Source organism: Suricata suricatta, chromosome 4 (genome assembly GCF_006229205.1).
Source record: "Suricata suricatta isolate VVHF042 chromosome 4, meerkat_22Aug2017_6uvM2_HiC, whole genome shotgun sequence".
Classification (NCBI taxonomy): domain Eukaryota; kingdom Metazoa; phylum Chordata; class Mammalia; order Carnivora; family Herpestidae; genus Suricata; species Suricata suricatta.
In genome coordinates, this window is record NC_043703.1 from 54,897,791 (window position 1) to 54,920,815 (window position 23,025).

Here is a 23,025-nt window from a genome sequence, read left to right on the forward strand (position 1 = left end):
TGTTGTATCTATGAGACAAAATCCTAAAGGGCAGGGAGGAAGTTCTACTCATCCATGCATCCCTTGACTTAGTGTGTGGAAGAGAGATGACAAGTGCACGTCTGAGAGCGCCATGTAGAGGCGACTGCATCAAACTGCATCTCCAGGCACAGCTAAGCAACTCAAGTTCATCTCGAAACAGATGTAACCACAGAAGAGTCCCACACTCTGTATAGGAACCCTGGGATAAGTAACATCTGTAATACTGATACAATTACAAAATGGCATTTAAGGCGGAAAAAACCTTCCGAGCAAATAGATTGTTGGTTACACTTTTGTTCATTTAAAGGACCAATCCATTTCACAAAACATGCTTTATAGGAAGAGAAATGGAGTAATTTGTCTCATCAGTTATAATTCATAAAAAAAACAGGTTCCAATATTAGCTATATACAACCACTCAAATACAGTTTAAAAAGTATCCAAAAAAACTCTTTAAAAAAACAGTAGCAGCAAAAACACTGACCAAGTGTAAACAAAACCACCAGTAACAAATCTATGCTTAATAACAGTCTGCATTCTTTTGAAAACATTAAATATATGTGATAAAAAGAATACTGGCAATTCTTTTCTGAATATACAATACTCAAAATCTAAAATGATGTTATCAATAATAGACACAAATGGGTGTTATAGACATATCGAAGAGTCTTTTCCACAATACTCGGGGCTTCATGATGCCGCAGAGGGTAAAGTTTCCAAAAGTCTTCTCCTAGCTGTGATCCTGGCACAGCGGGGACACCCAGACGACCGGAAACACCGCTTGTGAAAGCAGGCTCTGCACCCTACAAGCAGAAGGGACAGCTATCAGCAAATGGGCTGTCTTGCTAGCTCACACATGTACAGATGCTCAAACCCATCCTGGGGAGAGAGGTGGTCCGAACCCAGAAACCGGAGTCAGCCGACAAGAAACGAGGCAGGATGAAACTGAGGGATTATGAAGTCATGAACATTAGGCTGAGAGAGCCTAATGTAGTGGACGCTGCAGTGTCCCCACATCTGCCTGAGGACCGTTCCCCAGCCACTGACAGCTCAGGAGGCGGCCCTTGCTGGAAATGGCCCTAACTGGAGAGAGCTGCCGCCCTCCAGGTCATCTCCACTTGCTGACACCAGCCTGCATCTGGTGACTGGTCAGCCCTGGGTTTAAAGGCTTGGCTGGTCCCTGATGACTCTGTGACAACAGTGATGGCCATCCTGCTCCAGAGCAGCCTGAGATGTGCTGAGCCTTCACGGCTACCACACCCCAGCTCAACTTCTCACTCTGCCAGGCCCTGTGGACTTCACACCCCCACAGGTGCTGAGCCTGAAAAGATGCCCCAGTGAGCTTTCTGCTTGGAAATCTGTGCCTTGGAGTTTCTCTGCTGGGGAGCCTCTCCTGCGATCCAGCCTAATGATATCCCCTGAGGGGTTCGGGGAGAGGGCGCTGGAGTGGTCAAAGAGGAGGAATGGCTTTTATTAAGGGTAAAGGCAGAATGCATTACGAGATCGCTCCCATGAAACAGTTTAGAGATCATAGGACTTCCTCCAGCATTAACACACATAGTCAAAGTCTAAAAATCTCTTCTGTAAAGAGCCAGGCGAATGCAATAGGTCTTTTGGACTACATGGTCACCATAACAACTACACAATCTGCCAGGGAGAGCAAAAGAAGCCAGAGATAGCACCTCAGCCTTAGGCATGATTGTGATCCAATCACATAACCGGGGCAGTGGCTGTGACTTGCCCTGGTGTAAAAGTGGGGCGCGGACCAAAGAGGAACCACTCTTTTCTCCAAACATTGTCCAGGAAGATCTCACCCTCATCCCTACCCCACCAATATACTCCTCCCTGTGCACCCAAAATCCCATTAGCTCCCTTCCAACACACAAGCACACACCAGCATCATCTAGTTTAAACAACACTGTACTTAAATTATTAAGTTGCCATTATGTTAATTTTGTTTTAGTTATTAAGCTATTATTAAGCTTACATTACAAAGCTATTAAGATACCTGAACATCTTCTACATGTTTCGGTCTGAAACGGGAAGATGACAGCTGCGCTCTGGCAAAATTCACAAATGAAGCCCTTTCCTTGACACAGCTGTAAGAGAAGGAGCCAAAATGTTAAAATCTTCATTGGCAATCTTTCTTTTGATGGAGAAGCCAAGTTACTGCTTTTACAAAACTTTATAAACATCAGTTTTAAGTGTCTGTTAATTCCAGCTTCTAGAAGGAACAGGATGCTATCTCACACTAGAGTAAACGGATTCTAACGGAACATGTGCCTTTGTGTTTTGCATGGAGAAATGTCACATCAAGGTAGTTATCGGAACCAGGGAAAGGTCATGATTTTACATGCTTGCTTGTAAACAATCTGCTTTTGCTTCTGAGGGCTGCACTACAATTCTTGAGTTCACGTGGACACAGAACTCTTGTTCCCCTGGATCCCGAGCACATAGCTGTCCTTGGCACGTCTGGGCAGACCAGAGTCAAGGCAGGCCCCAAGCAGGGCTTAGCACCCTAGGAAGGAGAGGGGCCAACGTGGTGGAGAAGCAGGGGAATCTGTACTTCCCTGTCTCTCAAACAAAGAAGGGCTGAAGCCAAAGGGGTTTGAACCCCAAGAATCTGGGAGGAAAACAGACCAAGTCTACCAGAGAGGAACTGGGACAACCTAACCGCCCATAGGTGGGTGACTGTGAATTGGGGGAGGTAAAACGGAGCCGCGTGGGCACGAAGGGGAGGGACTCCCTTCTTTGGAGAGACAAAGGAAAGAGAAAGAGCGGCTGGGGAAGCTTGGCCTATATCTGGACAAGAGAAAAACCACCCACCCACCCACGGATGGAGAAGGATCCCATCTCAAACTGCAGGGCTTTCTTCGGAATGGGGCGCGCTGCCCTGTTCACGCACCTGGGGAGGAGAGGAGTCACCCACCTCCGGATTCGGTGGTAGGTCAGGGGTGCAGTCGCAGCAGGAGAAACTGGTCCCCTCCCCTAAAGTGCTGTAGGCCAGGACAAAACGAGCCCGGACCACATTTGGGAGAGTGGGGGGCAAAGGATGGCGCTTCCCCAGTGCCAAGGCCGCACGGTGTGGGAGTTTAAATCCCAGCCAAGCTCCGAGGCTCGGGAGTCGGGGGAAGGAGAAAGACCGTCCTGTGTAGTCCCACCGCACACCGAAGACGCTGGAACTGAGGCCACCAGTCGGTGAAGAAGAGACTGGGAGTATCGCCATTTTTGTCCCCACGACCACCACCAGGGCGGGACCCACGGTGGAGGCGGGACCCGCCCACATCAAGCCACGCCCCTCCGCGCCGGGAGCTGCCTAACTGCTGGAGCCGGACAGAGGCGGAGGAACCAGACTGCGCCCTCCCCTAGACCCTCTGCGGCTCGCCTGCTTTAGTTCTAGGGGAGTTCCTATTACTTAGATATATTCTCCCTTTTCTCCCTCTTATCTCTTCCCTCCTCTAGGCTGGTTGCTCTTGAAGTCACTTGGCTCAGGCTTGCATCCCAGCTCTGTTACCTGCCAGCACGATGATCTTGGCTGTTTACGGAATGCTCTGAACCTCATCTCTCATCTGGGAACAGTGCTCCCAGCACTTCCCTTAGGGTTTGTGAGGTTAAATGGAGTGACTTCTAGAACAGCCTTCACAAGTCCTGACGTTAACGCACAGCTCGGGGACACACCAGTACCGGGTGAACCCTTACCTCACAGCCGGCCACATGTGCGAGGGAAGCTTTTAGAATGTCCTTGAGCAAGGGCACCAGCAGCTTTTTCTTGACCCTGACCAGATCATCCAGGGAGAAGAGGTGGAGCTCATTAGTCAAGTGCCCCGGCACCTGCTCAAACTCCTTTAACGCCCTGCCAGAGAGGAAACAAAGAGCAATTCAGGCACCCGACCCTCCCCCCCCCACACAGGTGGGGACACAAGAAGGGGGGAAGGCGGTTGTTTTTTCTGGCACTCACACTTCATTTTTTGAACTCATTTAAAAAAAAAAAAAAGCCCAAAAGCAAGTTAGCCTTACTCACCACCTTACGTTTTGCAAGTTTGCTTGGAAGCCAGGAACTTAAAATTCTACAAAAGCTGATTTCAAAAAGCTGAACCGGCAGAAAAACCTCTGTCTTGCAGCCTGCCCATGTATACATTGAGCAAAAGACAACTGCAAAGCTATTTTCAAAACTTAAAAATGTGTGCTGAGATAAAAAGGACTGCCTTGTTCATTTCAGCTCCATTTCAGCCATCAGCAGGCGGACTGTTGTCCCAGCCAGCAGGAGCATCACGGCTCCCGGGCAGGTGCGGGACTCCCCCCCATCCATGAGTCCAGCACAGGGCTGAAGGCTCAAGTAGCCAACAGTGAGCTGATCATAGCTCCCTGTGTGTCCTAAGAACATTCAAAACTCACATAACTTTCTCCAACCCTTACTGATCTCCTGAATTCCCCAAATCAGTTAGTGGCATCACCGTGCACTGCATTCCCAAGCCAGCCACTGCCTACCCTGGGTTTGACATTCCAGTAGCCAGACTGTGTTGAATTCTCCATGCAGCCTGGGATGCTGGCTTACACTACTTCCTCTTCCCCGGGAGGATTCCCAGCCCTTCTTCAGTCCAACTCGCTCTTCAAGCTCAGGCTGAGGAAGCCTTGTGGCCCTCTTCCCCACCCCACCCCACCCCTTAAGACCCCTTTTCTGCATCCTCAGGGCACCATGCATATGTGTCTAACACACGTGATCTGTTTGTGCTTTTCCTCTGGACTTAACACGAGTCCTATTGATTTTTTTATCTAAAGCACAGAAAAGAAATTAAAAAAATTTTTTTTGACATTTGTTTATTTTTGAGAGACAGAGTGAGACGGAGGGCAAGTGGAGGAGGGGCAGAGACAGAAGGAGACACAGAATCTTAGGCAGGCTCCAGGCTCTGAGCGCGGTTTGAATCCACAAACAGTGAGATCATGACCTGAGCCAAAGTCGAACAGTTAACCAACTGAGCTACCCAGGGGCCCCAGAAAAGAAATTTTCAAGAAATTGTTGTAGACAGTAATAATTGTGGGCATTGTTACATATAACAATATGTTACAGACAAGAAAACCGGGAGCCCAAGGAGTAATTAACCTGTCAATCCCATGCCATGAGGTGGAGCTTAAGGCCAATGACTATAGGAGCCATGTTCCTCCCCAAGAAGTTTAATTCAAAAGCAATACAGTATCATTAAATAAAGATCAGAAACTGAAAGAAGCTTTAAAACAAAGCGATTTTTAGAAACTAGGATCCTGTGTATTATAACAAATAATCTTAACGCTTTGAATAACAACTTCTTTTTCCACTTAAAAAATTCTCTGTCAATGAATTCATATCTATGCCTCTATGGCCATGGCTTCCAGAAATTCCAGCTCTAGAAATTAATCCTAAGGGCATATTTATGGATGTGCACAGAGGTTCAGCTAAAACCTAGTTTTTTAATCACAAAAGATATTAAAAATCTATCTAAATATCTATTAGGCATTAAAATCTACTGGGTTTAATATCTGTAAAGATATTCAAAATCTATTTTAATATTAATATCTTAAAATCCATTAGATTAACAAGAGAATAATATCAATATTATCGATAAAAGAAGAATACTTGGGGCGCCTGGGTGGCTCAGTCGATTGAGTGTCCGACTTCAGCTCAGGTTATGATCTCACGGTTTGTGGGTTTGAGCCCTGAGACAGGTTCTATGCTGACCGCTAGCTCAGAACTTGGAGACTGCTTCAGATTCTGTGTCTCTTTCTCTCTCTGTCCCTCCCCCGTTCACACTCTGTCTCTCTCTGTCTCTCAAAAATAAATGTAAAAAAAAATTTAAAATACTTAAATCAACATTACATCATAGTATAGAATACTATGCAGCCAATGACAGTTCAGCATGCTCCTCTATTGGGGGTTTTTAAAAGGCCATTGGTAACAGCCGTGCCCATAGCAGCACTATTCACATTAGCTAGAAGGTGAAATCAAGAGTTTTGGTGATGAGTGCACAAACAAAATGTGGCAGATACATACAATGGAGTATTTTCCAGCCCTAAGAAAGGAAGGAAATTCTGACACATGACACATAGGTGTTCCTCAAGGGCGCTCTGAGTGCAATAAGCCAGTCACAAAAGAAAAGATACCATATGACTGTACTAATATGAGGTACCTAGAGGCATCAACTCCATAGAGATAGTAAGTAGAGTGGTGGCCAGGCGCTAGGGGGGCAGCGTGGGGGGGAAGACAGAGTTACTGCTAAATGGATATAGAAATTCAGTTTTGCCAGATAAAAACATTCTGTGGATGGATGGTGGTGACAGTTGCAGAATGTGCATGTCCTTAATGCCACTGAATTGTACACTTAAAATGGTTAAGATGGTATATTTGGTTACATGTATTTTATCACAATTTAAAAATAACAACAATAATAATAATGTCACTGGCTAGAGTTATTTCATCCTTGTATTGGCCAACTCTTCTAACATGTTCTATTCACTACGAGTGAGCCAGAAGGTTTAGTAACTTTAGCAACAGGGTCCGCATCACCAACGAGAGGCCCAAGGTAGGTGCTGTGCTAAGGGCCCTGTGGACTGGGGGAGCTGGGACCCGGTGGCACCCTGGGGACTGGCAGGTATGTGGAGGCACCCAGCCCTCCCAGACCCAGGCCTGGCTTGGCCCAGCCAACACGAGTACCTTTCAGCAAACCTGCAGGTCTTCAACAGCTTCTTGATATGAAAAAGTTGCTCCCGGGTTTCCTAATGTAAGACACCAAACAGAGAGAAAAATTCATGTGAGAAATGACACAGAAAATGTATAAGTTAAATCTAAGTGTTACTTCTAACCTTGAAATGCTCCAACTCTGTAAAACAAGGCTTTGACGTAAGCAGTCTATATAGCGGGGGTCCATGACTGAGTCGGGGAGATTCACAGAGGGTCCAGGATGGACCCAGGTTTTGTGGACCCGGAAGCTCATGCAACCACTGGGGGGCCTTCTTTGAGGAGAACACAAAACTGTGTATAAAAGCTGGAGATCCTGCCATTTGTGACAACATGGGTGAACCTGGAGGGCAGTAAGCTAAGTGAGATAAGACGGACACAGAAAGAAAAAAGCTGCATGGCCTCACTTATATGTGGAATCTTAAAAAGCCAAACACACAGAAGCAGAGTTGTTGAACAGAAGCTACCAGGGGTGGGGAGGTAGGGCAAATGGGAAGACATCGGTCAAAGGGTACAAAGCTGGGGTCCTGTCGGGTCCTGTCAGGTGACTAAGTCTAGAGATCTAATATATGGTATGATGACTACAGTTAATCGTAACTATACTGAATACTGGAAACTTGCGAAGAGAGTACATTTCAGGTACTCCCACCACACACACACCACACACACACACACACACACAAACACAAACACACACACAGTGGCTCTTATGAGATGGATAAGTTAATTAGCTTGGCCAGTAATTATTTCACATGTATTTATATATCAAACTATCATGCTGTATACCTTAAATATAATAATTCTATTTTAAAAGTAATAATAAATAAATTTCAAGAGCTACATATAAATGCAAAACTATGCATATATATAAAATTTGTTACAGGGTGTTGGGAAGAGCCCTGAAGCTGAACCTCCATCCCATGGCGGTAAATCCACCCCTTGGAGGGTGTGTGTGGGTCCCCTGAGACAGAGCTATGCAGCATCTGCCGCCACAGGGCCCTTTGAGCCCCTGGCCGGCCTCCCCCGCAAAGGTGGCCACTCACCCTCACTCTGTCCAGCTCCTTGGCCTTGGCATACAGGCTGTGGCCAACGCTCAGCAAATTAAAAACGGGCTGGTGCCATAAGCCGTCCAGCAGCCGTTTGGAGAAATTGCTGACATAGTACTTCCTGAAGTCCCACGTGGCGAGGATCCGGGCAGGGATGCAGGTCTCTGCGTAGGAGTGACAGCACTCACAGAAGTACTTCCCCAGGTATTCGCAGTACCGCAGCCGCTTCACAAACTCTGCAGGGCACAGGGAAGGGTGAGCGCATGGGAGGGGAACGCAGCTTGCCTGGGCTGGCGACGGACCCTCCTCCGCCCCAGCTTCCCCTTCCCACCCCAGTTCAAGATGGCTGGGTTTGTGCTGTGAACAAACACTCCACCTCCCAGCGCCGGGAGGGCTCTGGCAGGGACTGGAGGCTGAGCATTATGGCAGCTCATGGGCTTTGCTTTGTGGAAACAGTTGTCAGAAAAACAGAAACCTCTCCAAACACTCCTGAACTTGGAAGATGGGCATTGCTGGGGCACCTGGGTGGCTCAGTCGGTTAAGCGTCTGCCTTCGGCTCAGGTCATGATCTCACGGTTCCTGGGTTGGAGCCCCGCGTTGGTCTCTGTGATGACAGCTAGCACAGAGCCTGGAGCCTGCTTCCAATTCTGTATCTCCCTCTCTCTCTGACCCTCCCCTGCTCACGCTGTCTCTCTCTGTCTCTCAAAAATAAAAAAATAAAAAGGAAGATGGGCATTGTAAACTTCAGTCTGGCGAAAACATGAGACTTGGAGCGTGTAAGTCTGATGGGAGTCCAGACTCGGCCTCCCTCTGGCAGGCGGAATTTCCTCAAGCTAACCATGCTGAGGCCTTAAGAAGCAACTCAGTACATGCCAGGGTATCTCCCCTAACGAAAAGTGCTTTGTAAACTGTAAAGCATGATATGTACACAGTTAGGCAGTGACACCCAAAAGAACTTCCTGGATAAATCAGTGAGAAAAAAATACAAAAATGCACACGAACAGGCGATACATGGAAACATGGAACACAAATGACCAGGAATGACGTGAGGAACCATCTTGACGACAAAGACATGCATGTTAGCAGAGCAGACTCCTTGGTTTTGCATCAGACTGTCACAAATTCAGGATGTCCAGAGCAGGTGAGGTGCTGGGGTGGGCATTCACTCACAGGACAGGAGGGTTACTTTTTAGGACATTTTTCTGTGATATGCTTTAATTCTTTAGTGTGTAGCAGGAACCCTACTTCTGTGACCTCATACAGAAATGCTAATATGTACATGTGGAGACATAGAAGGGTGTTCACTGCAGTACATTTATAATGGAAGGAGTAGCAATCTAAATATACAGGAAGATGCAACTAGTTAAGGAAGTATAGGGCACTCCACAGTGAAATGCCAGAGAGCCTATGAAATACATGTCAACCCATGGGCAGGGGGCACCCAGTTGCAGATATGCATAATGTGGTCTTGGTTTTGTTTTTAAAAATACACATACACAGTCCAAGAGAATCCCCACCAAAAGGCTGATAGTGAAAACTTCTAGACGTGGGGGGAAAGGATTTTTGCCCTTTACATTTTTTTTAATTTGGTAAAATGAACACACATTGCTTTCAGAAATCTATCTAGCAAAATACACCAACAAGCAAAAACCACAGAGACAAATGCAATACCTACTTGGGTGCCTACCACCCAATTGAAGAAGACAACAATACAGTTCCGTCTTCTGTGTGTCCCTCCCTCAACGTTTGAGTTTAAGAGGAACAAGGTGGATATTTACGTTCGCCATTTGACTCATGGGTTTCTTTGTCGTTAAAATACCACAAATACTCGATGATACCTCCGGTGAAGATTAAGTGAAACGGGGGGTGTCAAGGCAGCCACCACCGCAGAGCGTGGCACACTGCAGATTCTAAACCCAGTTTCCTTATACGAGCTTCAAAAACAGACAGGGCCACTTACAGCTTAATGAAATGTTGGTTAAAAGGCGATTTCTACACCGTGTGCTTTCAAGGAGTTAGGTACACGGCTATTCCTATATGCTTCCGTACATATATTTCCAAAAAAGAAAGAAAGAAAGAAAACTGAATAAGGCCCCAGTGACTACTGGAGCACATGTTTATTGAACACTTACTCCGTGTCATACACTGGTTAATGTCTTACATACACTATGTCATTCTCCACTCAAAACGTCAAGAGGCAGGGGCTATGACTCCCTATCTCACTGATGAGAGCACAGGCAGAGGAGGCAAGGCACATGCCAGAGACGGATTTCCACTGACGTCTGGCCTGGAACTCCAGATTTTCGTCATTATAAACCACTCTTCCTCTGCTGCCTTCAGTGAGGGCGAGGGCGAGGAGCTAATGCCTTTGCGCTTGCCCAAATTACCCCTAAGACCCAGGTCCCACTCAGTGTGATTCTTATTGATTCTTATTATTTACAATAGTTTATGTGCTATAAAGTTGCCTTGGATACTGAATTAGTGAATACCAAAGGATGCCCCTGCGTAAAGTACAGGGTTAGGTTCCGGTGAGACAATACTTTTGCCAGCAATCTACATACAATCTTGTTTGATGTGGGTTTTCTGTTTAAAGACATCTTATTTAGTGTATTTTGGTGGGACACTTGGGTGGCTAAGTTGATTAAGCATCTGACTTGATTTCAGTTAAAGTCATGATCCCACGGTTTGTGAAATCGAGCCCCTGCGTCAGGCTCTGTGCTGACAGTGTGGAGACTACCTCGGATTCTCTCTCTCCCTCTCTTTGCCCCTCTCCCATTCATCGCACATTTGCTCTCTCTCTCTTAAAATAAATAAACGTATATACATATATATATGTTGATTTATATTGCATTCAGAGCTAACAGCACTATAACAGGTGCCTGAATGAAGCTTATCTAATGCATGTACATTTTCCATAAAGCAAATCACAACCTTCTTGTGATTAGGAACACTACGCGGCACTTTAGCACTGGACGTGGGGGGTGTTTTAAACAGCTAAATCACCAACAACAAAAAATGCAAAGTGTAAAAAGGAGGAGGGCACTAAATAAGCCACGGGAAGTCCTTGTTTACAGTATGAGAGATAAAACAAGGAAGAGCATCACCTTCTTCAGCTTCATCTGGAAATGTGTCCATCGGCAACTCAAATGCTTTGGTGCTTTGTGCGTATCTGCGCATGACTATGAAAACACACGAGTCATGATTTTGTGGTCACAAATAAATTTTATCAGTAGATGGTTTTGCAAATATGGAATCACAAATACTCAGGTTCAACTATCAATACATGTGTATAGGCCTCTCTCTCTCGGGTTGACGAATTATCGTTAAGAACTTCTTCTTTTATGTTTGTTAAATTTTTTAATGTTTATTTTTGAGAGAGAGACAGAGCATGAATGATGGAGGGGCAGAGAGAGAAGGAGACACAGAATCCAAAGCAGGCTCCAGGCTCTGAGCTAGCTGTCAGCACAAACCATGAGATCATGACCTGAGCCGAAGTCAGACGCTCAACTGACTGAGCCACCCAGGCATCCCTGTTAAGAACTTCTTGGGGCGCCTGGGTGGCTCAGTCGGTTAAGCCTCCGGCTTCGACTCAGGTCAGATCTCATGTTCGTGAGTTCGAGCCCCGCGTCAGGCTCTGGGCTGACAGCTAGCTCAGAGCCTAGAGCCTGCTTCCTGTTCTGTGTCTCCTTCTCTCTCTGCCCCTCTCCCTCTCATGCTCTGTCTCTCTCTGTATCAAAAATAAATTTAAAAAAAAATTAAAAAATTAAAAAAAAAAAAGAACTTCTTAAGGGCTTACGTTTATGTCTGACTTCTCAGATTTGAAATCTCGATAAGTCTTTTGCATCGTGCCTATTTCCAACCCTGGATCAAGGTTCCTGATTGGCGGATAATGAGTATTGCTTTGTTTGTGGTGGGGCCATGATATATTTTATATAAAATAGACAGAATGAGGTATACTCTGGCCCTTCCACTCAACGTTTCTGATCAAACTTCACAAAATGGGACGAGGAAGGGGGCAGAAGGAGACAATACATCTTCCTGACGTAATCCATCTTTCCCTAACATCTACTTTCCTAACATTACAATACCCAGTTGCTCATCCGTCAAATTTCATTGAATATATACTAAGCACTACATTATCAACACAGAATCAATTATGCCTCTTTTGGTTTCTTCAGTCCTTTCATTAAAACAGAGCAAAACAATGTTTCCTAAACCCATGGTTCCTGGATGGGAGTAACTGTTTTCTCCCTAAGGGCATTTGGAGATCTCCAGGGACAGTTTCTGTTGTTGATGGCAGGGCCATGAGTGGCATCGAGTGCTGCTACTGGATGCCCTACAATGCACAGGACAGCCCCTGACAACGAAGTCAGTGGTTCTGAGGTTGAGAAACCCTGCTCTAAACCAGAATTGCTCTCATCTGAGGAAAAGGCAAGGTCACAGAAAAATAAATAGGATGGGAAAATTCCTGAATAGTGCTGTCCCACAGAACTTTCTGTGAGGACGTAAATGTTCTAAGCCTGTGCCAACCAATATACCAGCTACTAGCCCCATGTAGCCACTGACCACTTGCAATGTAGCTAGTGTGCTTAAGGAACTGGGTTTTTAACTCTATTGATTGATTCATTTATTTGTGGATTTTTATTAAAAATTTTTAAATGTTTTTTGTTTATTTTTGAGAGGCAAAGAGAGACAGTGCAAGCAGGGGAGGGTCAGAGAGAGAGGGAGACACAGAATCTGAAGCAGGCTCCAGGCTCCGAGCTGTCAGCAGAGAGCCTGACATGGGGCTCAAACTCACAAACTGTGAGATGATGACTGAGACAAAATCAGATGCTTAACCAAATGAGCCACCCAGGCGCCCCTGGATTTTTAACTTTAATTAATCAGTTGAGCAACAGACTCTTGATTTCAGCTCAGTTCTTGATCTCGTGGTTTGTGAGTTCAAGCTCCACATTGGGCTCTGTGCTGACAGCGTGGAACCTGCTTGGGATTCTCTCTCTCTTTCTGTCTCTCTCTCAAAATAAATAAACTTAAAAAAAAACCCTTTAATTAATTTAAATTACATTTTAAACAGCCACATGAGCTAGCGGCTACCATGTTGGACAGTATAGTTCTAGATTAAAGGTGGCTAAAGAGAAATAATAATTGAATGCAATGTATGAAACATGGTGAGAACCTGGATGGAAACATCAGCTATAATGACATCTTGAGAACAACAGATGAACATGGACTGGTATGAGAGACTATTAGAGAGTTGTTATTAACTTTCTTTGGTGTGCTAACTGTTCATCATCCTTGTTTTTAGAACATGCTGAAGTATTAAAGAATAAAATGTTGTGTTGTCCATTTACTTTTCAAATGGTTCAGTGTGTGAGAGATTGGAGGAGACTGAGGAGACCTGACAACTAAATACCACGTGCAACTCTAGGTCATCGGTGAAATCGGAATGAACTCTGCGGTTGAGGTAACAGAATCGTACCAAGGCTAAGTTCTCAGTTTCAATGATCATAGTCTGATTTTAAAAAGATGTTAACATTGGGGAGAGCTGGGTGAAGGGAATATGGAATGCCCCTGTACCATTTGTGTGACTCTTCTGTAAGTCTAAAAATATCTTCAAATAAAGAGTAAAAATGTATCCTAAGAACTATATAGGAAGCTCACAGGAAAAGTCCAAAATCGTCTACACAGCTGATAACACATCAAGTCTTTGTGCCCTGGGCACCTCTCCTTATTACACTCCAGTCACACAAGACTTCTCTGCCATCACTGCAGTCCCTTTGCTCCCGGTGACCCCTAACCCTTCCCAACACACACACACACACACACACACACACACACACACACACACACACACACGGGACCATCACTTCCCTGCAGAACTTCTCACTCCCAGCCCCACGAGCCCAGATTCAGTTCCCGTGCTGTAAATCCCACAGCACTCTCGACTTTCTCTTTCGTCACAAGCATTGCTGATGACTATGCCTTCCTGTGAGCAAGCTCCCTGAGCGAGGGACCATGTTTGTGTCACCAGGGCAGGCATACATCCCCACAGTTGAACAAACTCAGGGAAATACTTAAAAAGTTGGTGGAATCACAGTCACGTGTTCATAGTTTCTGACTCCTGCTCTCAACCATGCGGATACTGAGGCACCAGGATATAGTGGTTAACCAAACAGACATGGCCCCTGCTAACGAGCTGGGAGGGTGAGCCACTTAAAGAAAACTAGTCATAACTGTGAAGAATGGCGGGCCCAGACATTCATACGGTAGAAGGAATCCCAGACACATTCTGTTTTCTGTTTTTATTTCTTGAGGGGGAGGTCCCCAAAGTCTTTTTCTTTCCAGCAAAGTTCCTGTTCCCTGCCTTCCACAGGTCAGACCGATGGATACCCTCACAAGCAGAACAAGTGATTCCTAGTCTTGAATGGGCAATCTGCATTTCTGACTAGAAGAAGCCCGATCTTCCAGGCCTTGGCTAAGCCAGGAATGATCCCCTCAGGCCACCTCCTCAAACCCTCTCAGAGGAGTTTGGCTAGCTGCTTGATAGGCCAGTCATTCAACAAGTTTCTTTAAAGGAACAACCACGTACCACGTGCTCTTGTGGGAGCAGGGGATGAAGCAACAAATAGAATGGACACATCTGTCCTCATGGAACTTAGAATCTAGACAGGGACACAGACAATGATAAGAAAAATCATCTAAGTTCTAGAAGACTATTGTAGGAAGATAAGTACTAGTATAAAAATCAAAAGGAAGGGTAAGGTAGAGTGTATACGTGGCTGTTTGTGGCCAGGAGTGTGGCAAGGCAGACATTTCCAACAGGACAGCCAGAGAAAACCTCACTAATTTTTGAATGCAGATGTGAGGGAAGTAAGGGAACCGGCCATGGGGATGTCATTCTAAGGAGAGAAAACCACAAATGCGAATCCCTAAGTCAGTAGTGAGCCTCCTCCTTCAAGGACCAGCAGGGAGGCCGTGTGGCAGGAGCTGAGTGCCCTACAGAGAACCTGAACCCTGAGGGGAACAGGCCCGCCACATAGCCTTGGAAGTCACGACGGCTTCTTCACGGAAGACAGGGCCACACCATGACGTTCTTACAACAACTTCTCATCAAAGGTATCGCTCATAAAAACAACGTGCTCTCGCTCTCCTTTGCCCTGTCACTGCACGCTAAACAGGTAACACACTGTCCATACTTACTAGTTTCTACTGGTGTTCCACAGCCAGCACATAAAAAATTCTGGGCTGCTACCACGAGCTCCCTCCTGAGTACAGAAAACGATAAGTTACATTTTAGAAAAGGCCAATGGAGCATTTCTTGATGATTGGAAAAGAAATTGACATCACGGTACTTTTCCTGGCTTGGAGCTTTAATTTTATCACTTATCATTTGGGGGAAAAAAATAGGATTATTCAGTAGAGTTTCCTATTCTAGAGTTGAGATAGCCCGGCTACCACCAAAGCAGAAGTCGGTGTCATGAGTAACTCTTCCACCATGGGCTCTTTAGAGACTTCTCGCTGTGCGTGCCCGGGTTCCTCGCCAGACAGAACTGAAGACGCATAATGCGCTGGAGAAAGTTCAGGGAGACGAAACACCAAGAAGGAATGCACTTGGAAAGTTGATAAATGGATCCAAAGAAATTCAGAGGAGTAAAAGGTAATAGAAGGCAAAGTATCAGATGCTTCTGGTCAGAGTCTACTGAAGTGTTTTCTATTAACTACTGAGGTCACAACTTCACATGTGATTTGGAAAGGCAGAGAAAGTTGTAAAATTTTATTATAGTTTTGGGGACAGCAAAAAAGACCGAGGTAAAAGTGTGCAGAACCCTCCCCATGTCCCTTAGAGAGGATGTAGGAAAATCCTAAAGAAGAGTCACTCATTGCTAAGAAAGGTGACCCCTCAAAAGGCCTGCAGAAGGAGCTCTTGTGCTCAAGCGGCCTCGGAGACCTTCTTGTCATCCTTCTAAAAGAAAAACAACACAGAGCCTAGAAGGCACATCAATGGGGCACAGGCAATAATCATCGCCAGTCCTTTCTTTACGCCGTAGTTTGGGTGCCACATTAAATACAAGCCAAGAAGAATGGAAAGAAGAATGGTTAAAAAATGTCCCCTTGTAGGGGCGCCTGGGTGGCACAGTCAGTTAAGTGTCTGACTTCAGCTCAGGTCATGGTCTCCTGGTTCATGAGTTTGAGCCTGGAGCCTGGTCTGGATTCGGCGTCTCCCATTCTCTCTGCCGTCCCCCGCTTACACTCTGTCTCTCAAAAGTGAATAAATGTAAAAAAAAAATTTTTTTTAATGTCTCCTTGTCCATAATGTCATATGCTCTCAGAAACAAAACTCCTACTTTAAATTATCATGCGTTTCATTTATATGTATATATACATTTATAAACACAAATTTATTTCTTTTTTCTTTTGCATCATCTTGGTCGTTTTGTCTTTTAGGATGATGTTACTTCTTAGAGAACCAGGATGTTTCTGTTTGCACTCTGTTGCATATCTCAACTATAGGAGCTCTCCTCAAGATTAAATTTTCCCTTTTTAAAAAAAAATGTATCTATTGATTTTATTTCACATTGCACTGGTAAATAAAGAAGTCTTAAAATTATTATAATCATATATGATTTTGGGGGCTCCTGGGTGGTTCAGTCAGTCAAGCATCTGATTCTTGGCTTTGCCAAGGTCTGATCTCATGGGTTTGTGGGTTCAAGCCCCCCATCGAGCGCCATGCTGACAGCATGGGGCCTGCTTGGGATTCTCTCTCTTCCTCTCTCCCCTGCTCATGCTCTTCCTCAAAATAAAATAAACAAACTTTATAAATAAATAAATTATTGTATATGGTTTTTAAGGTTCAATATTAGCCATTTAAAAAATATCCCCTTTAGGGGCACCTGGGTGGCTCAGTCGGTTAAACGTCCAGCTTTGGCTCAGGTCATGATCTCATGGTTCATGGGTTTGAGCCCCGCATCGGGCTCTGTGCTGACAGCTAGCTCAGAGCCTGGAGCCTGCTTCAGATTCTGTATCTCCCTCTCTCTCTGACCCTCCCCTGCTCACACTGTATCTCTCTGTCTCTCAAAAAAAAAAAATTAAAAAATATTTTTAAAAATCCCCTTTAAACCTACTTAATTTTTAAGTGCTAGGTAATGTACATAATTAAGGATGTGGTTGAATTTTCAACTAGTCAAACTCACAGAGTCCCCCAAAATCCATGATAAACAGAGTGCTAGGAAGCTAACTCAGAAAAATATGCCCAACTTTCCTATTCCTACAACAAATTTTCCTTTGTCCCTTGTGTTATTTTTCCCCCTTCCCCTACTTCCACGAAGAGGTGGGAGTGTGACGACTGTGTTACCTGGACTGGAGGCCCACGCTGCACCTGGACTTACTTGAGTGGTGGGTGAACGCTGAATATGATCTGAAATCTAGGGGGCTCCCAGTCTTCAGGCCCTCTGATCCTCGACTTAAATTTAATCTCCTGAACTACGTCCACACTGGATTCAAAATCTTTCCGGACCCGCTCTTCATTCACAACCTACATAACACAGAAGAGGGTTTCAGACCAACTTGAACAAGCGTTATTCCAGGAACTGAAATAAGGAGAACATTCATGTGTGTTTCCAGCATTAAAATTTGCCGTGAAAAATTAAAACTGCTTTCAACTGAACGAAAGGAGCCCTCCCTGTATCAAAAGCCATCTGCAGACTTGCTTGAAACACCGCCCAGCTGAGATCACTTTCCCTCGTATTTTCAGTAGTTCGTTCGTTTCCAGACCTCGAATTACTGGAAGTAGGTCATTGTGACCCGGAATGCTGTTATGCACAGAAGCCTTACCCCTCTGAGTCACCAGGCTGACGCTTGCTGCCAACCAGAACCCCAGCTGTTGTCAGACTTCCCCAGAAACAGCTCTTTTAAGACCATTTCCCTACTTAAAAATGTCCAGTGGCTCCCCTCTGAACCACTCAAGTTTCCTCTTGGCATTTACAATGCAAACTTGTTGGGGCGCCTGGGTGGCTCAGTCGGTTAAGTGTCAGACTCGCTCAGGTCATGATCTCACGGTTTGTGAGTTTAAGCCCCGCTTTGGGCTCTGTGCTGACAGCTCGGAGCCTAGAGCCCGCTTCGGATTCTGTGTCTCCCTCTCTCTCTGTCTGTCCCTCCCCTGCTTGTGCATGCAACTGTGCACACTCTCAAAATAAATCAAGAAACTTAAAAAATTATTTAAAAAATAATAAATAAAATGCAAACTTGTTAAATTAGCATTCTACATTCCCCCAAATTTGATCACGTCCTTCAAACCTCATTTCCCAGGGAGATCGAGAGCCCCCCCCAGCACAAACACTGATACACACAAATACGTTATCCAGCCACACCAAGCCACCCTGCTCAACTAAGACAGCGTGCACTCCTGTCACTTCTGCTCCAGCCGCCCTATACCAAGAATGTCCTTCCACGTGTTTCTACCTGCCACCCTTCTCCAGTTCTGAGATCTCCAACTGGTCTTCCCAAGCCCCTGGTAAAGCAAACACTGCCTCCTCTGCACGCCCAAAGTGCCTTTTTTCCTACCCCTACTTTAGCTTTGCCACAAAGCTCTCCCCGCAGTGGGCGGCATGCCGTCAGACGTCAGGGTCTTCCACAGGGGGCCAGGCTGGGCATGACCCCTGCTCCTCCAGCCCTGCTGAGCTGCTGGAACGAACACTTTCAATAAACAGAACAACAGCACCTACCTCATAGGATACTCAGGAGGATGAAAAATGTGAAATGCTGAATTCCCTGGTGCACAAGAAACACTCCATAAGTGTCAGATTCATCCTTTATTTCAAGTGTCCCTGCAACACCCGGCCACCATATAAGGGGACACATAAATGTCTGAAGTGAACGGCAGCCAACACGAGAAGTGAGCAACTTTCAATTCAAGGCCAACTAATTCTGGTACTTACCACTGAGCCAGCTGCACTCGGAGCCCCTGCTGGCTGATGATCAAGCTCTGACAACATCCAGCACTTCCGGAATACTCGGTACAACTCTTTGGCTATTCGCTCAGCAGAATTGAAATCTGGCTCATAAGTGACACTGAAAGGTAAAAGATGCAAAAAGTGGAAAACTATATTCATAAGGAGTATGTCAAGGGTCTTCGTGTTGTCAACTATCCTTCCCACTCTAAAAACTCAAAAGAGGGGTCACGTGAGAGACCATGCATCTACACCCATTGGATGTCTTACTCAATGCAATTCCTCCATGCTCACAGAAGCTTTTATTTATTGAGAGTACCAAGACAAGGAAATGTCATAAAAAGAGCACTGGGTTTGGAGTCTGAAGACCTGAGTTCAAGTCCTACCTCTGCTATTTAATAGCATTAATGTCCTGAGGCACATTAGGTCTGAGCCTCAGTTTCCGCATCTATAAAATGGGGTTAAAAACCCTAATCAGCCTGATTCAAGGAGAATGTATATCAAAGTCTTACAAACACTATTAAATAAAAACTATAGAAAGCTCTATAGAAACTTGAGTGGTGCTTGTTTCATTGCTAATTACTAATCCCCGTCATTGGAACTAGCTGAACTTGGTCCAAGACGTCAGAGGCTTGACGGTCCTTGTGCCTCAGAGGTAATGGCCCAGGAGCTGAGGTGCAAGGGGACACGGAAGACAGATACCTCTTAGAGGAGCTGCAGGAGCACCCACAGGTTTCTGTGAGATTGTTACACGTACCGAGTTCTGCAAGAAAATAAAAGAATGGGTGGTAAAGTCCTTCCGTCTGTTTCACTTGTTCATACACAATTTTATAAGAACACAAAAATAAATCCCTGCATCTCAGAAAGAACTAGTTATTCAGCATCTCCATACTTCAGGCTCTCTGGGTTTCTATCATGAGACTACAGCTAATGACCGGAGATGGGATTTTGGAATATACTCTCCTGGGATTCCACCAAAACGTAACTGAGGGGCCAGATCCAGACTGTACTGAGTATCTGCTTTTGCATTCAGTTTACAGGTGAGATGACAGCTTGATTATCAAGACATCCGAAATAAGGACATATATTTTTTTTTAAATAAGGGACACAATTGGATCTTGAGAGAAGTTTCTCTGAAAGCCACTATCACGTGATATCACATGTGATGCATGTCCACACGTGTGGGGGGAGGGAGGTACCAAGTCTTAGCTGGTGAATTTCCAAACCGTACCTACGACAACAAAGTCATCGAAGTCACATTTACAGTCTTCTTTGAGCACGTCACAGGAAGTGGGGGTCTCAGCCACTGGGCTGCCTTGTAACATAGCACAGCCTAGAAAAAGAAGTGAAGAAAGTTTCACGGACAAGAAGAAAAAGAAAAACTGCACAACCTGTCATATCCAATGAACTAGAAACTGGGGAATAAAATGGGCCAAGAGGTTAAAGAGTTCAAAAATCTAGCTTTAAGAGTTAAAAAACGCAGGGGCGCCTGGATGGTTCAGTTGGTTGAGCATCTGACTTCGGCTCAGGTCATGATCTCGAGGTCCATGAGTTCGAACCCTGCATTGGGCTCTGTGCTGACAGCTCAGAGCCTGGAGCCTGCTTCAGATTCTATGTCTTCCTCTGTCTCTCCTTCTCTCCTGCTTGTTCTCTCTCTCTCTCTCTCTCAAAAATGAATAAACATTAAAAAAAAAAGAATTAAAAAATGCAAGGAGCTATTTTTGTGTTGTTCTTGCACTCACTGTGACTCAGGAAAGCAGACTGATGAGTATATATGATGAGGGGTTCATAAGAGTGAGCTGCCTACTTTTATGTGTTTGAAATTTTCCATCTACCAAGTTTCAAAAAAATGAGCGAGGGCAAAAATCAGCTTCACAGTGACACAAAAAGTATAAGTGACATAAAAGTTGTGCTGGGTCAAAGCGTGTCCCCCCCCACCCCCCCGCCAAGATACATATCCATCCAGAACGTGTGAATGGGACCTTATTTGGAAGTAGGGTCTTTGCAGATGTGATCACGTTCAGTGGATTAGGGTGAGCTCTAAATCCAATGTGACTGGTGTTAACAAAACGAGGGAAATTTGGATACAGACATTGCTAAACAGGGAGACGGCCAGGTGGAGACAGAGGCACAGACTGCAGTGCTGTGTCTTCTGCATAAGCCGAGGAAGGTCAAGGACCACCAGCAACCACCAGAAGCCGGAAGCGGCAGGGAAGGGGTTCTCCCTCTGAGCCTCCAGGAGGAACCAAGCCTTTCAACAACTTCAGTGCTGAAGTTCTGGCCTTCAAAACCATGAGATGACACAGCTTGTGTTGTTTTAAGCTCCCCTCGCTACTTGTGGTATCTTGTTACAGCAACTATAGGAAACTACCACAAATACGTCCATGCTTTTCTATCCTGAATGCTAGTCTGGGGTATTATCCTAAGAGTGTCATCAAAAAGCAAAACAATGGGGCACCTGGGTGGCTCAGTCGGTTAAGCGTCCTACTTCAGCTCAGGTCATGATCTCATGGTTCCTGAGTTGGAGCTCCGTGTCTGGCTCTGTGCTGACAGGTTGGAGCCTGGAACCTGCTTCAGATTCTGTGTCTCCCTGTCTCTCTGCCCCTCTCTCTTTCTCTCTCTCTCTCTTTCTCTCTCTCTCTTGAGCATAAATAAACACTTAAAAAATTCAAAGTGAAAAATGCAGACTTTGATCATAAAGGAGCTATTTGCAGTCCATTTAAAATAGTAAAATATTGAAAGCTACCTAAATGCCAAATAACAGTGCACTGATTTTATAAATCATGTTATTAACTCAAGAAATACCATCATGGAAAAATGTGAAAACTACAGCAACATGGAAAGCTGTATATGAAATACTGTTAATATAGTCATATTATTAATAGAATTACATTAATAGGAGTAATAATCGCCACAAAACTGTATTTACTTGAATAAATGTAAGAGAAAAACATAGAGAAATGTGTGGGTATCTATTGTTTAGGGAACAAAAGTTCCCTAAAAAGTTGTTTGGGGAAATATTCTAGCGCACAGGTTATGCAGAGGCTATGTGAGTGGGCTTTGCAGGGAACTGGCCAGGGTTTAAAACTGCACACCCGTCCTAGTTACATGACTGTGGACAATCAACTTCTTGACTCTGGTTTCCTTCTGGGTAAAACAGGGGTAACTTCCCCCAACTCTCTGTGTTGCCCTACACTGTTTTGACCATGATCCACAGTAACATACATTAATACTGCAACTTAGTACAAACACAAAAGTGTCTCACTTTTAAAAATAAAATGAAAAGTTCCAGGAAGCATTGCTCACTCTAGATGAAGTGAGCACAGATACTTTCTATTCTTCTGTTTGTTTAAATTTTTAAATTGTGTTTATTTATTTTGAGAGAGAGAAAGAGTAGGGGAAGGGCAGAGAGCAAGGGAGGGAGACTTCAAAGCAGACTCCAGGCTCTGAGCTATCAGCGCAGAGCCCGACACAGGGCTCGAACTCACATGTGTGAGATCATGACCTAAGCCAAAGCTGGACTCTCAAGACCAACCCATAACTTGAAGAATAATGACCTACCTCAACCGAGTGGCATCTCCCACTGTAAAGGTCACAGGAGAGATACTTAATAAAAGATGCCTATTTTTACTGGGGGTGGTAGAAATGTTTAAAATTTCATTTAACATATTTATATTCACATTTAAAAAAATTGAGCTAGACAGCTTCCACACGATCATTCAACAAATATTTTTAGAATGCCTATTTTGAGGAAGGCACTATCCTGAAGGCAAATTCCAATGAGACAAATACTTATCCAACAAGGAGTTTAAAACCTCATAAGGAGTTGAGACACTGATACACATAACAGTAAGAAAACACATTTTGTGCCATGGGCTTTAAGAAGGCAGGGCTCCACATTGCACAATTCCAGGAGGGACTGAGGCATGCACATGGACAATTATAGAACATTCTGGAACACAACTTATGTTGGATTCCACATGAATGGTGGCCCTGCCCTGTGATGCAAATCTGGGAGCCCGTGACAGTGCTGGTGGCAGGAGGCTGCTTTCAAAGGATGGGAGGGATGAAAGAACCAACATGAAGTTCCTGGGAACGAGCATTCTAGAAGAGCCTAGACAAAGCAAAGGAAGCAGGAGCGCGGGAGACATGTTCACTGTCAAGTTTGACAGCCCAGGATTACTGAAGCCCACAGGAAATGCTACGAGATGCCTGTCCGAAAGGCACGGAGAAGCTGCATCCCACGAGGTTAAAAATCCCAGGATAAAACGTGGCACAAAGTCAGCAGGCCATTTTAGAGGAG

General features: G+C 45.0%; 1 protein-coding gene and 1 long non-coding RNA gene across 9 annotated transcripts in view; one reads left to right on the plus strand and one right to left on the minus strand.

Annotated features, from left to right (window-relative positions):
* Nucleotides 1-299: 299 nt before the first annotated feature.
* Nucleotides 300-23,025, minus strand: part of RUBCNL (rubicon like autophagy enhancer) — a 44,390-nt gene continuing 21,664 nt past the window's right edge. For 6 of the 8 annotated variants that reach the window (XM_029936734.1, XM_029936733.1, XM_029936731.1 and 3 more), the window contains exons 5-15: nucleotides 19,954-20,055; nucleotides 19,425-19,485; nucleotides 18,711-18,843; nucleotides 17,163-17,308; nucleotides 14,977-15,041; nucleotides 10,881-10,955; nucleotides 7,774-8,012; nucleotides 6,707-6,768; nucleotides 3,721-3,874; nucleotides 2,030-2,120; nucleotides 300-824 (exon numbers count right to left, since the gene is read on the minus strand). In XM_029936734.1, coding sequence (XP_029792594.1) covers nucleotides 712-824; nucleotides 2,030-2,120; nucleotides 3,721-3,874; nucleotides 6,707-6,768; nucleotides 7,774-8,012; nucleotides 10,881-10,955; nucleotides 14,977-15,041; nucleotides 17,163-17,308; nucleotides 18,711-18,843; nucleotides 19,425-19,485; nucleotides 19,954-20,055 — 1,241 coding nt within the window. In that variant the 3' untranslated portion in view covers nucleotides 300-711. Of the gene's footprint in view, nucleotides 825-2,029; nucleotides 2,121-3,720; nucleotides 3,875-6,706; nucleotides 6,769-6,855; nucleotides 7,074-7,773; nucleotides 8,013-10,880; nucleotides 10,956-14,976; nucleotides 15,042-17,162; nucleotides 17,309-18,710; nucleotides 18,844-19,424; nucleotides 19,486-19,953; nucleotides 20,056-23,025 lie in introns of those variants that run through there. The other 2 variants (XM_029936735.1, XM_029936736.1) reach the window with 2 other exon arrangements.
* LOC115289491 lies at nucleotides 14,538-16,407 on the plus strand. Its single transcript, XR_003907657.1, has 3 exons — nucleotides 14,538-14,892; nucleotides 15,285-15,433; nucleotides 16,222-16,407. It is a non-coding gene; the product is annotated as an uncharacterized LOC115289491 (long non-coding RNA).